Source organism: Haplochromis burtoni, unplaced genomic scaffold (genome assembly GCF_018398535.1).
Source record: "Haplochromis burtoni strain Fernald_Lab_line unplaced genomic scaffold, NCSU_Asbu1 Contig_163, whole genome shotgun sequence".
NCBI classification, from domain to species: Eukaryota; Metazoa; Chordata; class Actinopteri; order Cichliformes; family Cichlidae; genus Haplochromis; species Haplochromis burtoni.
The window spans coordinates 1,265,525-1,289,387 of NW_024582524.1; the positions used below are offsets into that span (position 1 = coordinate 1,265,525).

Below are 23,863 nucleotides of genomic sequence, written 5' to 3' on the forward strand. Positions count from 1 at the left end.
AAACAGATTGTGCATAATTTCCAACTTAACCTGGGTCCATCTTAAACTGAAAACAAAGTTGCTTTGAAGACAGCAACTGGTTACACACCTCGTACCAGTCTTCAAAGCAACTATTTTAAAGGCAACGAGGTCACAAGCTTATTGCAGTTGCAGTAATTTTGGTTGTGCTGTGTTCTCAGACTCGTTTTCTCTAGTGTTACTGTAGCATTATTTAGCAAAGCTGTGACACCAAGAGTGCAGTTTGTAGCTGGTTTGATGACCATCTGTGTGAGTGATGTTTAAGGGGGGTGTAGATATGAGAAGACCCTGAACAATCTCACTTAGATAATCAGCTAGAACAAATTAAAATAAATCCCTTTTGTCACATTAACACAACTATTTAGTTGAGACCAGCTATTCCCAAACTTCACACCCCTGCAGCTTCATTTGAAACATAAACATTTTCAGTGGCACACCCAAACCTTCAGTAAAAACGCCCAACTGATGGTCACACATACCTAACAAAGCATTTCCTTTGTGCTTTCATTTATTCATGCTCCAGTGATGAAATTGTTGAACCTGATCTTCTATCAGCAGCTTTAGTTTCAAAATTAAAATCTTTACAATTAGTGACAAGAAAAAGTTCAGGAGCAAAAAAAGCCCCATAATTAAGAATAACAATAAATAATGGCAATTTTAAAATGAATTACAAAACACAAGTCAAAACAAGATTCTAATATAGAAACACTTTTGATTTTAAAATAATCCTAAAAAGATGTAATCCTACAGAATCCAATAAGAAATAAGCCAAAAGTTTATTCGTTGGTTATAAAACATAAGTAAAATAGAAATATGTTTCTCATCCTGCAGGATTTAGTCGTATAAACGCTCCACAGATTAAAATTAGACGGTCCCATCCATTTACATTTCTAATATAGGAGAATTAAGAATAACAGTTAACTTAATTTTCACTGGGAGCGAGCAGGAGGGAGTACATCAAAGGAACAGCTCAGGCTGTAGAGACGATGTTAGAGAGGCAAGACCGCCTGAACGTGTGCAGGAGGGATACTGGGCACACTGGACCTGCTGTGGCCCATTCAGACCCCACAGGGGGTTGCAGCCCACACATTGGGAATCATTGGTCTAGACAAACAGTTGAGCTGACAAAAGTCTGTTCAGTATCTGAGAAAATGTGGTAAAACCACACAAAGTGACACAAAATCCACTTCAGTTGTGTGCTGCAAGTCGACTAGCTGATAGCTGGGCACAGAAATACTAACCAGTTATCCGGTGGTTGTTTCACAGCAGCAGCGTGCCTCTCATTTGGTGAACTTGGTATAAACAAATGAGGCGGAAAGAAGGAAAGATGACAGCCGTGTGAACAAACACGGGTCTCCTAACATTAAACACACCTGGCAAACTAATGTGACATCAAATCTGTGCCACTGCACAGCGCAAAGTGAAAAATACTTCTGATTTTTTTTTTTTACATTTTTTAAAAAAAAAAAAAAAGACCACCTCCCCCCAAATAAATCAAAGGAGGGTTTTTATTTTTGGGCTCAACGCGATCGTCGTATTTTTGATGATCTGAGGTTTAAAAACGCAGTAACTGATTGTTTCAGAGTCCCTGACATTTATACACTTGAATGTGAGAAACAGTGAGAAACCACGGCCAACGAATTAAGAGGATTATATGACTTCAGCAGCTTTCTGAATAAAGTTATTGCTGTTCGTTAGTTCTTAAATCCTAAGCATTGTAATTTTCAGACTGGTTGGCAGTGATGGAGTCTTTTGTATTATGAACAAGAACTGAACCTGGAAGCTTGTTAGTATTATAAGCTAGTTAGTGTCAAAGTCACATAAAGCCTAGGAGTTCACAGCAGCCCTGTACCGACCTCTGACAGGATAGTGGTATCGTAAGAAGGCTGGTACTTTTCCTTCTCTTGAGCTGTGCGTTTCTCCATCTTCTCCCTGTCAGTCTTTTGCTTGCGATCTGCCCCCTTTGGCTAAACAGGAAGCAGAGAAGAAGAGATGTAACTGGTGAGTGCTGGCACAGTTTCAAACGTGCCCTGTTTAAGATTGAGTGAGCACCTTGAAGACTTTAATTTGGCAGGAGGCAGAGTGGAGGTGCTCCGTGTAGTCTCCGCCGTCTCCGAGGGCGAACGTGTCAATCTGGATCCTGAAGGGGACGCCCTTCTCTCCGCCGTGCTTCCTGGGAGTGAACTCTGTGCTAATGCAGTGCACCTGCAGACGGCGGGTAGACACGAAGTCAAAACGTGTTTGATGTGGAAATTGAGCAGCACGCTGAGCAGGTGGCTCAAAGAGAGAGGATGTATGTGTGTGTGTCTCTCTGTGGTTTGAATGAGTGTCAGAGGATGTCTGAGTGTTACCTGCACAAACACAGAAGTTCTTTTGTTTAAGTCCCACAGAAACTCTGCAGCATTCAGCTGGGAGGGGTGAGTCTTTGGCTCCACAATGCCCACTGACATGGGGATATCTGATACACAGACACACACACACACAGAGATATTTGAGTTACAAATCACACACATGACGGGGACAGTCTAAGCAAACATTTCTCGGCAGGCATCTTTACCGATGTCAAGGAGACGGTCGCCAGGACGGTTCCACTTCCATCCCTCCAGCTGCTGGTGCTCTGTGTACTGCAGCCGACGGTCGTGAAACACCACTCGCACTATGCTCTACACACACAGACACACACATTAGATATAAAGTGTCCTGTCTACAGACACAGATGCATGATTGTCCTCGAGCTGTGAGGATCCTCTCACCTTCACCATCTTGTTGTTGAGCTCCGGTAACTCCCCTGGCTTCCTGTTGTCCAACATACGCACCTCATAAGACTGGCCTGAGTGAGAGTAGATGAACATTAAAAAACAAAACAACAACAAAAAAAAAGAAAGATTTAACAAGGAACAGTGAGTGTATACATATATTTGAATTTAACACACTCAATAAAAAAGGTACAGGCTCCTTATTATCGTTTTAAATTTATGAATGACACTGCAGGAATGGTTCCTCTGATGAAACACTCAATACTGGGATTTAATGGCACTAAAACTCATTTTTGGATTACTTGTTACAACTTCTGATTATTTTACTGTGAGCATTATATATTGATGTTATCACATTTAAAGTCCTTTTAAAAAAACAAACAAAAAACCCAACGTTCTTTTAGTAATTTATTGTTATGGTTTAACTTCCAACTCCTGCCTGTTTAGTTACACATGACTGTGTTTTATTGCACTTTGTGTAAAGAACTTTGAAATGCTAGTTGTGATAAGTGCTATGCAAACAAAACGTTATCATAAATCCTGGACTCTCTCACTGGTCTGCCTATCGACTCTGTAGTTACAGAGTTTAACCTTATCAAACTTCAAGGAACAAAGACCAAAAACACAAAAAAGTAGATACAGAATCCTCTGAGTGCTGCTGTGGAGACCACTTGCATTTTATACTCTTTAAGTGATCACACCTGAAGGAAAATTTGCCTTTTAATTCTTGATTCAAGTTTTGTAAAATCACCCCAGTGTGGTATAAAGTTGTGTCACTGCTGCAGTGGTTTATGTTTCAGTTTGTGTGAAACGGACAAAAACACATGCATGCCCAAGTAAACAGTCTTTCCTAAAAAATTAGCACAAATGCTCACACTGCACAGGCTGACCTGTGAAGACACCGCTCAGGTATTTTGTTTATTCATGCTCACTCCAGTTTAATTACATGCAATTTAATCCAGCTTTATTTATATAACACGACTTCACACCAACAGTCACCTCAAGGTACTTTCTATCACTACAATATGAGCAATATAAACCCCAACGATCAGAAAATACCTGACCCTGCTCTCTATCAAACTCCTTCACAGGCTTTATTAGGATATTTTATTGTTATATGCGCAGCAAAAACAGACGTTTAGACCATATGATGAATTTCTTACTTTGCTGGTTTTGTTTTTATACAAAACAATTCTAATAAAAAAAGTAAGTTAACTTGTAAATCTTGCACTTTTAAAGTAAAAATTACAGGCAAAAAAAATAAACAAGCGAATAAAACACTGAGTTGGACAGATAATCATTATTAATGCACTGAGAAAGTAAAAGTCATTGGGGGTAATGGAGTGTTTGGAGGGCAGTACAGTGTTACACAAAAACAAAACAACTTTTTCCAAGAAAAAACACAAAATCTCGCCTGTATGACCAAACCACCGTAAAACAAGGCCCCTGAGCAGTGTTTAAATAGATAAATAAAAACTGTGTGTATTGATATGCTAAATAACCTGGAATAATAACGTCTTGTTATGCATTCAACGTGCATTACAATACATTTCAGTAATAGGCAGATCTTAGTGTGTCACGTCGAGGGCACACGAGGCTGGCATTCACATCAGTAAGAGTTTCATTTTACAGTGATCACACTGAAATGCATTAAATTAATGCGCTCATTATTTATTGACGTTGGATTGTTGACAGGCAGCCATGCAACAAAAACTGGGTCGTGTAAAACCGGGTCAACAACCCCCCCCCTCCCAAAATCACCTGCCGTTCTTTAGGTCTCACCTTGGTTTAGGTATGTGAGCGTTTCGTCATGCAGCTTGACAGCGGGCGAGGTGGCGGTGCACAGCACATACTGGAATGGGGGATTTTTGGTCTCATTTTCAGGAGGGAGGCTGGAGTCCTCCTGCTTAAAGATTGGCAGAGCCAGCACATCACTAGGAGGGGCGAGATAGAGACAAACAAGTCAGCGAGGGAAAAACAAAAAAACAACAATACAAGAACAGTTGTGAGCGACAAGGTTTCCCCGTTAGGAGCTGATTTGGCGTATTTTCCTTGGCACTGGCCTCAATTTTTTTCAACTAGCTTTTGTCTCAAAGTTAGTTTGAATCTCCAGCACCATGTGAGCTCCATCCTGATGACAACATAATCACTGTGACCTTCCTGAAGGCAAAGAAAATCGTGTATTTATGCATCAGTACTGGACGACCTCCTCTCAAATGTTTGTGTGATTTTAACACTCTCACTTCACTCTTGATATGTCACTTTCAGTTGGGCAATATTTCCCTGTCACAGTGTGGAATAATTCAATGGATCACCTTTTTTTAGAATAAGTGACGAAGACTATCCATCGATCAAACTGTCTCTCTAATTATGTATGCATGAGTCCGCAGGATGATAAATGAACAGAAACACCCAGAGATAGCCTTAGCTGCTGACATATACCATCTCTCACGCTTGGCAGCCACTGCAGACAACGTTCCCGTACTTGGCTCACCCTGACAAATGCTGTGGGAGTGTCAATGAGGGCACAGAGAAGGGTGAGGAGTGTGTGCATGTGCAAAAAAAGAAGTCCTATCTGTGCAAAAATATGTAGATCAGGGCATCTCATTACCTGGAAAACAAATCTGGAGCCAAACTAAAACCACCTTACCAAATTTCAAATAATTACTGCAGCACCTTCCTCAAAACAACGAAGTCTTTCAAAGAGCTGCCTGCTAGATTTATCCTGCCCCGTATCGCTTTCTCTCAATCACTCGCCGGTGTTTTTTTTTTTCTGCAGAGCGAGCGAGCCCAGGCAGCACCAACATGGGTGCCACAGCCCAGCTGAACCATGCTGCCCACGAAAACTGCATCTGCTTCCTGAAATCTGAGGAGCTCGTTCCACTGAATAACACCGAGACATTCTGTTCCCATCAGCTGCTGACTCCAAACACACCCACGACCCACCCCTGCACCACAGACAGACAGCAGTATGTCTGAAGCACAAACTAATACTGTCAATGCATACCATACCCTGAATACCAGTAATCTTGCTTACACACATAAGCGACAGGCACACACCTACGTCATGCTCAGATAAACACACGCTAAAAGCAGACGGATGCAGATAAAGCACATGTATGCCCTCGGCGGGCTTGCCTTCATCATGCAAATATCACGACCTCCCATTAACCTGTTACATAACAGTGCACGCATACTAAGAATTACTAATTGAACAGGTGGTTTATAACAAAGTTATTCAGCTCAGTCTTTCCACACATATCGACTTCAAGATATATTTGGTGACTCTTTTAAACATTAGGAATTTATTTATTTAACCCCCCCCAAAAAAAGGAAAATCCAATGACTAATGACCAGCAAGTCTCAACCTTTCCTGTACTGGTATTGTGACAGTTCACACCATCATTCAGCTGCTTCCCCAGAGAGGTTCTCGTCCCCTTGTCGGATGTACTATGACAGCACAGTTGCAGGAAATGCACATGCATCCTCTGCAGACAGATTATTCTCAAGTAATGCTGCCCAGCCAGTGTAAATATGCACCATCAGCATAAATGCTGGAATAACCTGACTAACCAGAAACCAGGGAAAAACTGGCTTGTTATTATATTAAAACCAGAACTATGAAGATAAAATTTGTTACTAGACTGCATGTTTATTAGCCTCGGCATGTACAGGCAGGTGAGATATTTTGGCAAAAACCAACACAATGTGTTTAAATAAGGGGTTGGGCCAGTAACACCTGAAAACCTCCACATGCTGGCATTCATCTTACAGCTCTCTGGAAATCTACTGCAGGGATGAATGCCAATATTCCAAAAGACACTCCCTTATTTGGTCTGTTGATGGTGGTCTTTGGTACAAGAGGGCACAGACATTTAAACTGGACTAAGATCAGTTGAGTGTAAAGGTTATAGCATAGGACTGCTATAAGCTGTGGGTCAGTGTCATTGAAAAACTAACTCTGCATTGATCTGAAGAGACATGTTCCTCTAATAAAATAAATGGGTCCAACATCTCAGAGTCACCAGACTCCCAACAGTTCAAAGTTTGCTGCTGGAGAAAACTACTAGTATGCTTATGGACTGCCTATGTGGTGAAACAGTTTTAGGATAAATATAACCATGCAACGAGAAATAAATACATAAATAAATTTTTGATTTCCAATACTACTGGAGTCACATACACCCCCAAAAACAAATGGGCCAAACATGGTGGTGTGCTAGTGTAAAAAGATACATTAAGTGTATTTACAGTGACTAAATTGTAGGGGTGGGGGGGAAAATCGATACTGTGTAGTATCGTGATATTTTGTTTGCTAATAATGTATCGATACAGGGACAGCATATATATCGATATTTTGTTACAAAAAGGTTTTTGTGCTCTGACTTCAGAGCATGTTGATCCTTTTTCTGAGCAAGAATCCTGACATTCCTTCACTGTCCAAATGTGTTTAACTGTTTTTTTGGCAGCAATAAACATGACAGTTTACTTATTTTAATTTAAGACATGTTTTATTTTAATTAAGTTTAAAACTTTTTTATTTAATGTAAAATTATATTTTGTTTTAATTTACTTTCAAATTCTTCAGTTCCTGAAGGGGCTGCATAGTTTTCATAAATTGCATAGTTCAGAATAGCTATAATTGTACGAGATGGTTGCATTCAGTTAAGTTGGACTAGACTGTAATACAAACCGTTCAGTTTGTCAACAATAAAACTGACTGAAATGAGAGAAAGACTGAGTGCGAGACTTTGATATTAAATAAAATGAATATTGCTAAAGTTTACCTTTATGTACAGAATCTGAATATCGCAAAATATTTTAAAAAATTGCAATAATATCGTATCGTGCGTTAAGTATTGTGATAATATCGTATCGTGGGATGTATGGTGATTCCCACCTCTACCAAATTGCTGCTACATTTTCTGAGGAAAATCATTCAGGAGGAAAGCAAGAGTTTCAAAAATGTCAAACAGAGTTAAAATATTCAGACTAAAAATATATGATCATGGATCACTGCTTAGAGGGGTCAGGAGCAGGTAAACAGAAAAAAATACTGGCTTCAATGATAAAAGATGAGGTGCATATATGTCCTGAATTGAGGGAGGAAAAAATGCTTGAGCAATTTCATTTATAACCTAGAACAGCTCCATTAAAAAGAGTCTAAATTCAGTCCCATCCGCCTAGACATGTGCAGCCACTTGTTTCCACATAACCCTGATTATGAGAAACAAAGCCACAGACCTGTTCTTAAAACCAGAACAGTGTCTTCCTGACTTCCTGGATGTAACAAAAACTTTACCCATGTCCTTGCAGCATACGCGTGCATTGAGAAACAGTGCAGACTGATAAAAAAACAAAAAACAAAAACAAAACATCTTTGTCCCTGGCAGTATGACACGTGTCCCCTTCCCTGCCTTTGTGTGTGTTTAGAGAAATTAATCTTCATCCCTGATCGTGGCACCCCGCAGTGACTGCTCGAGTCCAAATCCCAAAACAAAGAGAAACCATAACACCCAACACAAAGGGAGTAACACACCCAGGGGGGCTGTAATGTTAACACTCAGAGAGCTGTTCTTGCCAACGACCCACTGAAGCTGGGACTGGCATGTTGTCTTCAGTCTCTCTAACCTCATGCTGTAGGCTCCAGCGCCCAGCTCCTGCCCGATGCCGGACAGGCTGGCGTCGAAGTCGTGAACCAGCCCCGACTCGATGGTGGCGTCGTCCATCTTCAGCACCCAGGCCATCGGCCCCAGCTCCTTGTCCTCGGCTTCTACTCGGATGGCCGCCAGCTTGCTTCAGGTACGAGAGGTCGGCTTATAGAGGAAGTGAGCTTTGCAGCTTCTGAATGACACCCGTGAGAGGAAAGTTATGCTGCTAGCCCGCTAGCCGCTCCCTGGCAAGCTGGGCAGGCGAACCGGTAGCTTTCCACAGAGACTGGATGCATTGCCATATCTCCACTCGAGTTCTGAGAGTTTATTTTCGCACAAAGGGATGCTCCAAGACAGGCAGACTGCCTGAAAGTAACCTAGAACCCACTCAACGAGTAAATAGTTAGTCGTGACTGAAGATCCGAGCTGATTGTCAGCATGCTAATGTTAGCTAACAGCTAGCTTTGAAAAGGAAGCTTAAGCAAGCTAGCCTGAATTCAGCAGCGCCTTTGTTGCTTCAAGTATCGAGTCTTCATACAGTCCGACAGACGTTTGTTCAGCAGAACGACACAAGCAGAAGGAGGAAAAAATATCGTTTTAATCCACACACCGCATCCCACGCAGCGCCCCGCACCAGCTGTTGCTACCGAGCTATGAAGCTAACTAGCGTCAACTTCACTTGCTTTCAGCTACGTCCGGTGACCTAAGAGCGGCTCTCCTCTGGCGCTCCCTCTACCATCCCACTCCGCGCTCCTCTTCTCATCGCGGGGCTGGAATCACCGCCGGGGCTCCTTATTTTTAACACGCAGTCCGTTAACCATCCAAAATGAAGCGTTTGACACAAAACAGAGCATCAACATGGCTCCCTCAGCACACAGACTGTCGGTCTCTGAAGCCCGCAGGGCTGCCACCGCCAGCCTCGGGAAGGATGCCAAAGACTGAGTCCAGCCAATCAGAGGCCACCCTCTGTGCCCAGCGCAGAATTTTTAGCCAATCAGCAACCTTCGAGCTTCCGTCATTGTGTCCAACTGTAGTTGCGCTCTGCCTCCCTGAAACTATAACACATATCTACAAAAAGTCGTTACTGTCAACAAATATGAACCCTGTAGGCATGCAAACACCCCTCAGTGTCAAGTAAAAATAATGTTATATCTCTGATGCAAATACAGCGACAGGGCGCTGACCTTTTCACCGAGAGTTATTTATTAACAGTTATTGTTGTTGCTCCAAACACCCACACTGTGAGGATATAAACTAAACCAAACATTTACATTTGAGGTGTACATGAGCGGATACCTCGTATAGCCGCTGTTCTGTCTCTGTAGGGGGGCTCGGAAGTTTTCAGTGTACGGCTGCCAGAACAACATCGCGTCTCATCAGCACTCTCCTCACTTCTCCTGCACATAAACACCACTCGGCCCGGTTCCGACGACGAGGTCCAAACGGGAGATCAGTGTTTCATTCATGTCAATGTCGAGCAAGAAGAAGAGTCCAGTCCACAGAAGATGGCTGCAGACCTTTTGCACTCTCTGGTCAATAATTACGCACCGCTCGGACCCTGGACGTGGCGCACTCGCTAGTCTGGTTTTCTGAGTGGGGCACACACGCTATTTTGGCCCTGAAAGGGAGGGGGAGGTGGAGGGGAGGCCCGCCTCATGATTTAAAGTCCTTCTGTCTGACTCAGGAAATTCAGAATATGGACATAAACACACGACAGTCAACACCAAATATGCAAACATCAAAGAACACAAGGGAGTAACTTTACTTGTCTAGCATGGACAGAACTAAAATTCATGTTGCATAAGTGTTGGATAACACTTGTTCATTTTAAATTAAGGATTTGCAATGGACAGCTTGTAAAAAAAACAAACAAAAAAAAAACTAATAAAAAAAAAATCCCCCCTTCAGTTTAAAAATATATGAATACAGTAATTACTACAATAAAAAAAATCAATCAGTTCTTGTACATTTGAATAATGTAATAAATAATATGTTTTTAAATTCAGTATGTATATAGGTGTACAGAGGCCGTTTTAGCAGTCATCACTCATGTGTTCCACATTTAGTGTCTCCAAAAGCAAATTTATCATCTAACTCTAGTTACATAAATGCACAACTGAAAACTGCTGTGTTGGTTAAAGAAGCAATGATCAGGTGAGTCAAGACTGAAGCTATTTGGTCACAATGACACCAGGTGCATTTGGAGGAATAAAGGTGAGGCTTTTACGCCTAAGAACACTACCAAGTGTCAAGCATCGTGGTGGTAGCATCGTGCTCTGGGGCTGTTTTGTTGCCAGTAGTACACGAGACAAATTAGCTAGAACTTTACCTCAAATCAACATCTAGATGGTTGAAACTTGAAGACAGTTAGGTGTTCCAACAGGAGGATGATCCCAAACACACACGACAATTGGCTTTGTAATAGATAAACTAGGGTGACATTACATTGCTGGAGCAGGCTTCCCAAAGCCACGACCTCAATCCTATTGAAAATTTGTGAAAGAGCCCTAAAAGCCAGATCCTTACCAAGAAACCAACTGATTTAAATGAACGCTATACCAGACACCAGAAGCTTGTTGATGCCTACCAAGAGAGTGTAGTTGAGGTGCGACTCACTAAGGGACATTCACCAAATATTAGTGACATGTGAGCACACATCACCTTATATGGTTTACAGAATATCCCAAATAAACTCAAACCTGTGCATTTCTTTGTAACTAAAGTCCTTAAAGGTGTATGCTGAACAATCATTTCACCCTGCAAAAAGAACCGTTACAGTAAATACACTGATTCTCATTTAGCACTTGTCTGCTCTACCTGCTCAAGTGCTTTCTATCCAACATTCCCACACATTCATACTCAGACAGATGGATTGGAGTTAGAGAACTTGGGGTTAGTATCTTGCCCAAGAGCTACATGCACCCCAGTTCAGGGAAATCATGGAAAGTCTAAAAACAAACCTTCCTTTCCGACCAATAACACCCACTTTTCATAACAAGGTCTTCTTGTTCTAGGAAATTAAAGCCAATTTAAGCAGAAAACTGTCAAAAAGTCAAGATTTCCAAGCCAGAGAACAAGCACGGTTAGTTGTTACCTGCAAAACACAAGAGTTGATTTAAAATGCAAATTTTAAGTATGTAAAACTGCTAAAGTATACCACATCCATCTTCAACAGTGTAACTGATATGTTTTCCCAAGTTGGGAATTGTTTTGAGGACAGACTCAGTATGAACTGCAGGGTCTTGGCAGGTTGTAGATGAGTGCAGCAAGGCCAGGGGGTTTTACAGGTCAGACAGTATCTGGGACTCTCTTTAGCTGTTCCTAAATTTACAGCCCAGAGGACAGATGCATACATGAAATATAGCACCAGTTTCACAAATAGCTATGTTGCATAAGACCTAAATGTTATCTTTTATTCCATGTGTGGATTAGCCCACTTTCTTAACGTTTCTTAACAAGTCCATGATCTCCCACCTGCTGCTGCTCTTTGCGGGAGAGTGACAGCTGGAAAACCCACTGCTTTATCGGACAGTAAATTAAACTCCTGGTGTTGACTGGTTTGTCAAAGCAAGGATAAAATCCTGACGCACATTTTCACCAATTTCTCGCAAAACAAACATAAAACCGATCACCTGTGCAGCTCAGAATAAAATTGTTTTAGAATAAAATAACTGCTAAATATTAATCAGTAAAGTAATTTTGCATTTTTGATGCTTTCATACTGAGGTGTTTGCTGAAATTGAGTGGTTGTGACACAGTCACACTGTGTAAAATTTGGGATGAAGGGACTCTTTAAGGGACTACGAAATATTTATGATACTGTAGAGGTTTGATCACTGATCCTGGATCAGATAAACTGCAACATTCTGTTAGCATTTAATAGATCTATTCAGTTGAATTGCATGAACAACACTCCTGTGAGGAGGTACAGACCCACCCATGCACGGTATTTCTGCTCACTGCCTTACCGCAGCACTTTCTTATGCTGCAGAAATGAAGAGAGGCGGGGCTTATCGTGATCTGTACAAGTTCTTTATTTTATTGTAAGCACAGCTTTGTAAATGCACAGAGGAAACAACAGTGAAAACTAGAATGTTACAAGAAGAGGAAGGAAAGAAAGACACGAACAGGAGAAAAGTGACACATGACTTGTTTCTTTTTTCCCAGAGCTGTAAATAATAAATTTCTACAAATTTCTCAGCAGAGATAAACAAAATAAGTGTGTGAGAGAGAGGGAAAAAAAATAAAAATAAAACAAGGATGGGCACAGGTGCGCGCGTGCACCCCCCCTCTGGGGAACTCCCCTGAATGACACTGTTATTTGGATACTCCATTTTAATATCATATATAGATACATATCCACTATGTGATAATAAGCCATGTCCTGTCATACTTCATGTAGTAAGCAGCCATCTTTCTCCACGTCTTGCCCAGAACTGATGCGAGATTGGAGAAATGGAGGACATCATGGATTTATCTGAAAGGGGCAGACACTGTTCACATTAATTTAAAACCCCAGTCAGAGCACTCTGACAACAGACCCTAATAAAAAGTTATTAATCTTTTAAATTTCGTCTCATGCATAGCCAAGCACATAACGCCTCCTAAACTTTGGAATCTGTATGTACTGTATTTGCTATGAGCAGGCAGGACCCACTTTGACTCGTGTTAGTGCTGCGTGTGCTGGGGTCGGCCGGTCGTACCGTTTAGGCTCATCAGCACCTTTTTGAAACACGTGTTGACGTCTGAGTGAGAGAGAAAACTCCGGGTATTAAAAACCACTGCAGTAAAACCTCCCTGCGTAAAAGAAATCCAAACTATGACACAATGTAAAATTACATTCCCGTCTACCTGGCACCCCCCTCCCTCAAGTTAATGAGTGTTCGAGAAGGAAACGAGGAGACAGCACCGTTGGAGGAATATTACCGCCCAGGGAAATGAGAACCATGCAGATGCACCACTTCCTGTTGACCTCGAGATGCTGTTCAGAGGGACTGTGCTGTGGATATGGAGCGGAGCGGACAGGACGGGCGTTTAATATCTTCATCCTTGAGTGAGTAGTGACAAACCTGTGGAGGGTGTGACTGCATGTCTGTTTAAGTTTAATCCGAGTTTGAGGGTTCAGTTCAGTCAGAAGGGATCCTAAGAAATGGCGAGCAGAACTACAACTCTCCTCTGCACGTGTGATGACTGTGTGTACCTAACAGCTGTGTGTGTGTGGTGTATGTAGTTTGCTCCTGTGAATGCTTTGTTCTCAGTCTGTGTTGCTGTGTTCTCATGAACAGATGGTTTATGTTGGGTGGGCATAGCTGCAGTTCTGTAGTTGCCCTGTGGGATGGCGCTCTGTATCCTATAGGCCCTCGGTTGAGGGTTCGTTGCCGGTGGTGCCGGACTGGGCGCGCTTGATGTACAGATTCAACAGCTTCAGCTGCAGATAGAAAAACAGAAGAACATGAATTAAATAATGTGTGCAAGCCAAGAGACGCTAAAAATCCAAAAGGCGAGATTGCAGTTACTCCATCTGAGCAGGCCGACCGCGTGCTGACACGTGGCGTTTATGGTTCCTGCATTATTTGGGCAAGTAATGTTTATCACATGACTGTTTTTGAAAGGTCGTCCTGTGATTCATCACAAATAAATCAGTCTGTAGCTGACAGACTCATCACTCATCTTTTATGGTTGTTGCCATCAACTGTTTATAAAGGATGGATGTAGCGATTGTAATGGCTCCGTGTCCTGATGTGAGTGCTTCACTTGAGCGTTTTTGTTGAGGACGCTGCATGCTGGTACAGCGCCACGTTTTAAATCACCTACTTTACTTTAAACAGTAAACTGTTCACTTCATGTTATTTCCAGTAAGACTCTCGGAGATTATGATCATAACCACATCAGGAAACAATTTACAGAGGTCACAAATGAACTGATAAGAGGTGTCATTTTTACTTATACACTTGTATACAATTCTAAAGTATATTTTGCAACCAGAGGAGTCGCCCTCTGCTGGCTTTCAGAAAGAATTCAGGTTAAAGGCTTTGAATTCACTTTTCAGACCCTGAACCTACATCTGTATTTACCAGCGCTGGAGTCGTTACTCAAAAAAAAAAAAAAAAAAAAGTAACGTGTTATACATTACTCATTACTTTTCTTAAAATTGATGTACTACGTTATGTAATTAATCATCAGAGAAAGTAACTTTTTATACTACTTATCTTACTTTTGAGTTACTCAGCACAATAACCTGAAATGTACGGTCACACAATGACCAGTTAACTGAATTATACAAACCTGAGGCCACAGTGCCACACACTGACACAAATGAGGACGCACATAGAATCTTCCTCTTTGTTTTTACATATAAGAACAAAAGAGGAAAACTAGCGCCAAGAGACTTCAAAGTGATCGCCACTTTAAAAACAGAGGCTGCAAGCTTGACTGCTCATCATTGCCTGAGTTACAGGGCCTGCTGGGCTCGGGTCGGCCTTCACTCAGCTTTAAAATCACTCCAAGTTCTTGGCTAGCTTTGTGCTAGCTGCTGTCTTTGCAGCCGAAGTTATTAAGCAGTATATTGTAGTTGTTTCTGTACTCGATGCAGTTTGCACTTTACTATCGCACTCTTGTCTTTTGTGCAATAAAAATAAAAGTAAAAAAATCAGCTGAACAAAAAATGTAAATAAATAGATGACTCTTGGTGGAAACCTGTTGACACGAGAGCTTGAAATGTATACACAGAAAGATCCTGGTGACCAGGATGAGAAACGACACATCTTTAGCGAGCTGGTTTACGATGAATTCAACTTACCTTGCTGCTGGACAGTTGGCTGAGGTGCGGTTTGAGGTCCTCTCCTATCACTGAATAGATGGCCACCAGGCAGAACACACAGGCTTTCCTCACGCTGCTCTCAGAGTTGTCGTAACCCTGTTCAGACAGAAGAACACAACTTACAGATCTGCAGTTCTTCATAACAATCATATTTATGCACGAACGTGAAGGCTGTGTGTGATAAAGCAGATAACAGACAACTACGATACTGCACGGCTGATACTTTCATCCTCCAAATGAACAGTTACATATCTGAGCTGCATGTTACCTGTATGAGTCCTGGTACAATCTCGGGCAGCAGGCTAATCAGGCCTTCGCGGGGAATCCTCTCCACCACTTTGGTCTGCATCTTGATGGCGGCCAGGTTGATTGGGTAATCAGCTGACTGGATAATGGGGCACAACACCTTGATACACTGGTCTGGACTGATGGACAACGCCAACATGGCTGCCGTCTCCTCAGCTGCTCGAACCACCTACAGAAAAGCAGAGAAATATGAATATACAACATGACTAAGTGATAATCACAAAGCTTTTTTCCAGCTTTGATGATCCATAAATAAAATAAAGGAGTGTTCTGCACCACCGCTTCATGGTCTGATAATGCTTTGTGATAAAATCAGCTTCTCAGTGAGCAGATTAGCGTGGGTGTGGATAAACGCACCTCCTTGTGAGGGTCTTTATGAGACTCCAGGGCCTTCATGATGGTGAGCTCTGCGTAGTTCTTAAACCTCCAGGGCTGCTTGCTGAGAATCTCCCTCAGCACCCGCAGAGCCAGCGTTCGGATCACATGCTGAGAGAGGATTTAAGATAAAAGTGAGCGACTTTAGCTTTTTTTTTCTCTTCCCTCCCCTTTCATTTGGTTGTTGTAGATTTGAAATGAGTGTGTGTGTACCTCTCTGTCGCCCATCGTCTCGAGCAGGAGCAGCAGGATGGTCTTGAAGTGTTCGTCCCACACCTGCAGGGTGTTTTCGCGTATCAGTTTCTGCAGCTCACACAGCGCTGCTTTCCTCTCTTCTATGCGCTCGTTGTGATTGGATAACTCCTTGAGGAGCTCGGCCACCAGCTCCGACTGATCCAAGTTGCTATCTGTGAGGAGACAGGCGACAGAAAATAACCCACGTTAGCGATATCTCGAGGTCGTTATTTGTCCTTTTCTGCCAGAATGCTTTTGTGTACCATCAGTTTGAAGCTCCGAGTCGTCCAGGCTGGTGTCTTTGCGGCTGTGTTTGAAGGGAGAGTCGGACAAGTATTCGCGGGATACTCGGGGGCTGGAGGAGAGCAGGGGGGTGTTGAGAAGAGACGTTTTATTGTCCAGAGCCATACGCCCGCCGTCGCCCATATCTGACAGTCTGCCATCTGTCCCGCTGCCCCCCTGAAAACAAAGGTGGATTAAAAACAAAGCGAATGAACCAAGCAGTCAAACTCTAAAGAGTTCAAAAGTTCTGGTTTAAAAACAGTCTGAACTGCAGAGTTGTTTTATGTGTTTAGATGGTAAATACGCCAAATGAATTAAAACAAACATGTCTCCGTTCGATTTCTTAAAATTCATTCATATATCAGGACATTTTGGATAAAGTTTCCTTTTTAGAGAGGATGTTGTTGTCTAAATGAGAGCGTAAGAAAACAAACACACAAATAAAAACAACTCTATCACTTAAAAAGGCAGACACATGAAGCACCAGGTGAGGAGCTGAGCAGGGTTTAAGGTGCTCTTATTTGTATGTGTATATTTACACTCGAGCCGCTAAATGCTCTAAGCTGGGGTTTGATGAGTCAGGTGTGCTGTGATTGGCACGCTGATGACATGTGGGCCACTTGGGTTTCAGTTGCATCTCATGGGGAAAATGTCAGGAGGTCACACCTCTGTAGTAGAGTACGCCGTGTCCTTAAAAGGAACCGGGGTCACTGCAAGGGGCTGCAAAATAAGACCTGGCATGTCTCAAGTCATAAATTTGTTTTGAACGAGCAGGCTACCTACACAAGCATCACAAAATAATAACTGGGGATGCTTTTCAGCAGCTAGGCTTAAATAAAACAAACAGGATTTTATCAGCAGCTGTAGAAGATTATTTTTCACAGTTATCGGTCCCATAAACAATGTATGCTTCGCACTCCCTGTGCTAACGGACGGGTGGTGGGGCAGATCAGATGTCAGCGTCCCCTACAGTACACCTGTGTGGGTGTTTCAAGCCTCTGCAAGTCTTGGAAAACATGTTGTAAGGTCAAAAGACGATATAATACTTTCTGAGTGCAGAGCTAAATGAGAGTGTCAAAACCTATTACAAAGTCTGAATACTCTGTCTTATCCTCTTTTTATTCTGGTATTTGCTTATTTTATCAGGAATAAAGTCTCAACTCTCACACTTTTATACTACTGGCGAGATCGTGGTGTATAGCTGCTTGTGTTAGGACCGCACCATGGTGGTATTTTTCATCTGGTATCAAAATAAAGAGACCATTCAGAAGCCTGGTCACTATAAAGCAATTTGCCCACCATGCACTGCATCGTGGTGACTGCTCACGAGTCAAAGGCAACCCTATAATATACACTATATGGAAAAACATGAATTCAAGTGTGGTGCTATAACTGGATGTCACCCTTTCAACGAGCCAGTTTGTGAAACTTGTATGTTTACAAATCCACCAGATAACAGCAAATCAATCCTTTTCCCCATTTCACCCGTCTCCATAATTTGGTTAGTAAATAGTTTGATCCTTTGCTCAAACTGAGGCTGCTAGCTTGTGTCTGGTTCTGACCTCTGGATATTTTTTGCTTTCGTCACTTTGCCTTTGTTAGCTTCTTTAGAAAGTCTGTGATCAGCTGGGTGACGGCACTAACATCAGCATAAAACTGCGCACCAGGAGCTTCATGACATGTTTCCATGGGTGAGCAGCTCCTGTAGGTGACTCACTGCTTTTGTCCATATAGTGTATTTATCAGCCTCAGTGGCCAGTCAACGGTAATATTCGCTTCCATTTGTACTCGTTTCAATTGCTCGCCTCCAAGTTGAGAGAAGTTTAACTCCACACCTGCCCACTTCCCACAAGTTTATTGACATTCATGATCTCTGGCTGCTGCACCGCTGCTTGTCTCTTGCTGTGGGGGAACCTCATGAAGGTAAAATCAAATAAAAATATTCGAAAATGTTCAAACGCCCCCATGAATTGTGCCAACTGTTACACAAACCACTCAGGTCTGGTTGTAGTCACACCAGGAATTGAACTTATGTCCCTAATGTGTTGGCCTCCTCCACTCACCTCCTCTCCTTCTCGCCGCTGGACGGGTTCATTCATGTCTTCTTGGCTGCGAACGCTGAAGTTTTGGATCGCCTCTGTGACACCTTTCAGTGAGCTGTAGATGTCCTCTGAGTTCATGTTTTCTGTGTCATAGTCAAAAGCACTGCACAGACACAGTAAAAGATGCGCTGTAATTTGCAAGCTTACTTTTTTTCCCCCCACAGGCGTGTTTTTGGCCACAAAACACCCTAAAATACTGTTTACTGTATAACAGTGATTTGACAGTGTAAGACTAGTTGTCAGACAAGTGTTTACCTTGGTGAGAGGGTGTTCTGGGATGTGTTAGTGGGCGAAGTGACTGGACTAGACCAGCTGGCTGGAGATCGGGGGGTGTGACGTGTCATAGGGCTGCCCATTGGTGCCTGAGAAGGTAACAAAACAACAAAGAGGTACGCCATTATTGCTGCAGTATAATGACAGAGTTCAGGTGTAAACTGTGATTCTGAAGCATTCACAGTTTAGAGTCAGAGTATGTTTTACCTGTGCAGCATTGCCTGTGTTCTTCAGGTGGTTTTGAAGTAGCTTGGTGGCTCCATCCTGGAAGGTTTTGGGCAGAGCTGCCAGCAGCATGGTGAACTCTGGAGTGTTGAGCTGGAACAGGGCAATTAGCACCGACTGGGCTGCCTGTTACACACAAAGTACACACTTAGACTTTGCACTTTGTGGACCAAACAGGGTGGCAGCTCTTGCAAGTAGTACTGTGGTTAACTATGGGATGCTGTGAGGTGGCATTTGAGACAAGGATCCTTTTCAATTTATGATTTTGAAATGAGATGCAAGTTTATAGTTATGAGATAAAGCTTAAACACAAAAAACAAAACAAACCAAAAACTATGGTTGTCACTATCAAGCAAAATTTATAGTCCAGCAAAGGTGACGTGATTGCTGTGTGCTTCTTGTCTGCGTGCAGACAGGCATTTGCAGAAGACTGATCTGAAGCCAGGCAAAAGAATATGCTGTGGCAAAAATTTAGACAGTGTCACAAGTTTTAAACAGAGTGTGAATGACAGCAAACTACCGGAACGCAACATGAAATTAAAGAGAAAATAACAGGTAAAATGAAACAAAAACTTTCTGCTATTGGAAGAGAACAGCCAGTGCAGCAAGAAGACTGCTTGGCCTAAAGTTGAAACCATCTCTGCAGCTATGGAAAGGATACTCCACAGATCACACGATTTTCTTCCCATGCAAATTCCTGGTTCTGCTGGTAAAGCAGTGCAATAACTGTTTTTCAAACCTGTGGTATCATACACTTCGTCTGCTTTTGTTGTAACATCCCAGCCCGTTCTCACTCCCGAGGCGTAACATATCAACGTTTTGTCACGTCCCGCGGCGTTCCTGAGAAACGCAAAAGGAGACCTTCGGCGTTCTTATAGTACGCCGCGGGTTATGGCTGGAATCCAGTGCAATGACGCTCCCGCGGTAATAGACGTTCCAGCCCTAAACCTAACCTTATCCCTAGCCCTAACCATAACTTTATTCCTGATGTTAACCAGGACTATAATGATGTTAAATAGCGTGTTTCTAAGCGATTTGAAGAAAAAGAGCGAACATGTGTAGATGGAGTCCAGACGGTTCTCATATTTCCTCTTTTTTCCGAGGTCGTCATTTAGGAACGTGGTGGGTAGCCGGAAACGTAATATGTTGACGATTTGTCACCTAGCGTAAAATGTTACGCTTTGGGAGTGAGAACGTGTTGAACATCCAGATTCAACAGTCAGCCTGACTTGCTTCAAATCAATATTATAAAGTTTAATTACATCCCTCAAAAACAAAAGGGGCCTGTTGCAAGAGGACGTATTATGTTGTGTGCGTGTTTGTGAGACGATACCTTTCTGACGTCTGAGCTCTTGGGTTCAGTCGTCCAGGTGATGATGCGGGAAACAGCCAGCCGAGTCTCGCTAGAGTTCACAAAGTCTGGAGCTTCCATTTGTAATGTCAGTGTCTCGATGTACTTCAGAATAGCCACCTTCACCTGCAACGCAAACACACACACATTTATACAAATTGTTAGGAAGCTGACCTATAATGGTGAATATGCATAGCCAATATTCACCTGTAAAAACACAAATACAGAAACAACCAAAACCACACACACACACACACACACACACACACAAAAGTGAGTCAGCATGTACAACCACAGCAGATTGTGCATCTCTTGCAGGTCTGAAAAATCAAATGATCCAATGAATGAGAGAAAAGTTTAAAATGCAGTCATGCGTTACATAGTACAAAAATAAAATCAATCAACATAAAAACCAATGACAAATAACAATATTAAAGAACCAATAAATGGAAAAATTCAACTCAGCCTCTGAAACGCCACAACTGACTCCTGCCCTGATTGTCTTTCGTCTCTCTACAAATGCACCTCAGGACCAGAACTTCCTCCAAATCACTTAGCAGCATCGTGCGCGCCACATAATTGCTCCCCCCGGAGCGCACTGACCTGGGAGGACTGGCTCCAGGCTGCGGCCTGCTCGTCTAGAGAGCAGGCGTGGCGCCGCGCTCTGGGGGGGAACAATTTTACCCCGGACCCTCCCCTGCCTCGCCCGCAACACGAGCTCCGCACAGGCTTCAGAGAGAGAGAGGAGAAGCACCGCGTCAATCAACGGAGAGAGACAGGGAGACGAGGACGGGGGAGGGGTGGGGAACAAGAGAGGAAAGCAGGCAGGAGGATGGAGAGAGTAGAGGAGTAAAAAGAGATGGGGGAGTAGACCTGGGCGATACTGAAATTGCACTGTATGGTTTTACAAAATGAGTCAGACTCATACTGTGATACTATCTAAGCCAATTCTTACATGTCAGAGGGGTTGGATATAGCAAAATATTTAACAAAATTACTATGAAGATGTAGTTAAGTCTTCAGAAATGCAATATTTGCAGCAGGTGGTGAAATTCTACTGTTTGTAAGATCCTTTATTGCCCAAGCCTAGTGGGAAAGGAGAGGGAATAGAGGGAAACAGGTTAAACATCAGGCAGAAAAAGGGTGTGGGAGTAGGCAGGAGCAACATGGGAGATAAAAGGGTAAGAAGGGTTGGGAGCAAGGAATAAAGTAGTAGATAATCAGGGGAAAAGAAAGAGAGGTGTGCTGGGTAAAGATGAAAAAGGAGTTTGAGGAAGAAAGCTTGAAAGTAGCCAGTGGAGTGGCTCGATCAATCGCTATCCAATCACAGCCCAGGATTCAGGGTTTTGGGACGTAGAGCCAGCAATGGGCAGGCATGTAATAATATTAGCACAGCAGTCAGTTGAATTTCCAGCTTTGTGTGCATGCTACCCTTGCACAGACATTTGCACACTCAGCTCTCTCACATACACACTAAACAGACATGTATTATATCAACTTGTCATTTACCTTGAGGTTGGGCGTCTGTGTTTGGTCCACAGTGAACCTCATGAGAATGGTAAACTGGAGGTCGTTGGGAAAACATTCTCTGCAAGACAAAAAAACCACAGATTTAGATTTCACGTTTTGTGCCATAACATGCATCGTAAAAATAAAGTTCAAGGACTGTCAGCAAGTAAATAACCGAGTAACCACTGTGCCAGATGCAAAGTGGTGATTTGTGTGACTGCTTCTTCTTCTGCACTTTTACTAAACATTTGAAATAACAGAGATAAAAAAGTGCTGACTCTGAAGGTTGCTGCTGGTTTTTGGAGGAAAGCACTCACTGTAGGACTCACGCCAAGAACACTTTACAGCAGGGGTGTCAAACATAAGGCCTGGGGCCCGGAAACAACCCGTCAGAGGCTCCAACCTGACGTGCCGGAATAATTTGAAATGTGTGGAAAAATGTGAAAATTACAAAAGAGGGCGTCAGAAATTTCAGACCGCAAATCTTTTTTTTTTCTTCTAGTTTTTTTTCCTCTCAGTTTTAGTCTTACTGGCTTCTTTAAACTACTATAATACTTTAGGAAAGGCAGACATACTATTGAAATTACATTTATTTTTCTTAAGAAACCTCAGGAAGTAAATTTTTATAAACAGATGATGAGTTTGTTATTTCTTTAAGGTCATACCACCTGAGCAGTCCTGATCTCATCTAAAGCTCAGCTACACTTAATAAAGCTCAGCTACACTTAATAAAGTGTATAGTTAGTGCTGGATCTGGTGCCCCTGAATCCTTCCTTACTTATACTGCAATAGGCCTAGCCTGCTTCAGTGTTCCCATGATGCACTTAGCGTTTCTTTCTCACTCACATTTTTTCACTCTATCTGCGGTTATACACCACTTTGCATTTGATCATTAGTTATTAATATCTCTGGCTCTCTTCCACGGTGGAGTTTTTGTCCCATCTCCCTCTCTTCACCCCCTACCAGTCCCAGCAGATGAACCTGGTCCTGCTGCTCCCTTCCCACTGTCACCATGTGCTTGCGCTCACAGGATTACCGTAATTCCCGGACTACAGAGCGCACCTGATTAAAAGCCGCATGCTCTAATTTTAGAAAGAAAATCAATTTTGTACTTGTACAGACCGCACCGGATTTTAAGCCGTATGCGTTTCACTCGTAATATTAGATATTTACACAGAAATATTACACGTGAGGATTTTTAACGTTTAATTTAATCCGTAAGGTAACATAAACGTTATGGTAACATACAAAAATACATACTGCAAATGCTTTTTTTCCTCGAACAGCACCTGTAACACTGCTACCTTTAAGAATATGTACGTATCAGTAACACACAAATTACGTTGCTTATGGTTTTTTTACGGAACAGTGCACAAACAACATTACAACGTCTCTTAACAACCAGTAAAAATATATACCGTATATATACTACTTATCAATTTTATTGGTCTACTGTTACCAGGCAAAATGTTTTTGGCTGCATGAAAAAAAAAATGCATTAGCCGCATGTCAGTATACGCCGCAGTGTGGGAAAAAAGTAGCGGCTTATGACCCAAAAACTACAGTATTTGATTGTTGGGGTTCAAACTGAACTAAATTTATAGGTTATCACTCAAACATTTTACTTGTCCGGTCTACGTAATGATCACAATGGACTGTATATAGACCACAATGTGTTGGTAAAGTAAGATAAAAAGCCACTTTTTAAAATCTTGATTTGTACTTGCTTGTCTGTATACGAATGTGCAACTCACCTTGTGACATCCAGGGCTCTCTGAACTTTAGCCTGAACGGATCCCAGCAGGTCCGCTCCCATCTTCTTCAGAAGCTGTGTAAGCAGGACAAACAACCAGTCCTGCAGATCGTCCTTATGGACCTGGATGAAATCTACCAGTGTCTCCAGGAACATACTGAACACCTACACACACACACACACACACACACACACACACACACACACA

General features: G+C 42.4%; 2 protein-coding genes across 36 annotated transcripts in view; both read right to left on the bottom strand.

Annotated features, from left to right (window-relative positions):
• Nucleotides 1-10,023, bottom strand: part of ubp1 (upstream binding protein 1) — a 17,356-nt gene extending 7,333 nt beyond the window's left edge. The window contains exons 1-7 of one of the 3 annotated variants that reach the window (XM_005932986.3): nucleotides 9,722-10,023; nucleotides 4,557-4,708; nucleotides 2,772-2,848; nucleotides 2,576-2,681; nucleotides 2,370-2,476; nucleotides 2,071-2,223; nucleotides 1,875-1,985 (exon numbers count right to left, since the gene is read on the bottom strand). In XM_005932986.3, coding sequence (XP_005933048.1) covers nucleotides 1,875-1,985; nucleotides 2,071-2,223; nucleotides 2,370-2,476; nucleotides 2,576-2,681; nucleotides 2,772-2,848; nucleotides 4,557-4,708; nucleotides 9,722-9,792 — 777 coding nt within the window. In that variant the 5' untranslated portion in view covers nucleotides 9,793-10,023. Of the gene's footprint in view, nucleotides 1-1,874; nucleotides 1,986-2,070; nucleotides 2,224-2,369; nucleotides 2,477-2,575; nucleotides 2,682-2,771; nucleotides 2,849-4,556; nucleotides 4,709-8,405; nucleotides 9,577-9,721 lie in introns of those variants that run through there. The other 2 variants (XM_005932987.3, XM_005932985.3) reach the window with 2 other exon arrangements.
• A 2,418-nt stretch (nucleotides 10,024-12,441) lies between these two features.
• Nucleotides 12,442-23,863, bottom strand: part of clasp2 (cytoplasmic linker associated protein 2) — a 63,004-nt gene continuing 51,582 nt past the window's right edge. For all 33 annotated transcript variants that reach the window (XM_005932988.3, XM_005932991.3, XM_005932989.3 and 30 more), the window contains 12 exons: nucleotides 23,657-23,820; nucleotides 21,903-21,981; nucleotides 20,376-20,519; nucleotides 19,025-19,168; nucleotides 18,800-18,906; nucleotides 18,506-18,647; nucleotides 16,424-16,619; nucleotides 16,140-16,333; nucleotides 15,909-16,037; nucleotides 15,514-15,720; nucleotides 15,225-15,341; nucleotides 12,442-13,853 (listed from right to left, as the gene is read on the bottom strand). In XM_005932988.3, the coding sequence (XP_005933050.1) occupies nucleotides 13,776-13,853; nucleotides 15,225-15,341; nucleotides 15,514-15,720; nucleotides 15,909-16,037; nucleotides 16,140-16,333; nucleotides 16,424-16,619; nucleotides 18,506-18,647; nucleotides 18,800-18,906; nucleotides 19,025-19,168; nucleotides 20,376-20,519; nucleotides 21,903-21,981; nucleotides 23,657-23,820 (1,701 nt within the window). In that variant the 3' untranslated portion in view covers nucleotides 12,442-13,775. The remainder of the gene's footprint in view (nucleotides 13,854-15,224; nucleotides 15,342-15,513; nucleotides 15,721-15,908; nucleotides 16,038-16,139; nucleotides 16,334-16,423; nucleotides 16,620-18,505; nucleotides 18,648-18,799; nucleotides 18,907-19,024; nucleotides 19,169-20,375; nucleotides 20,520-21,902; nucleotides 21,982-23,656; nucleotides 23,821-23,863) is intronic.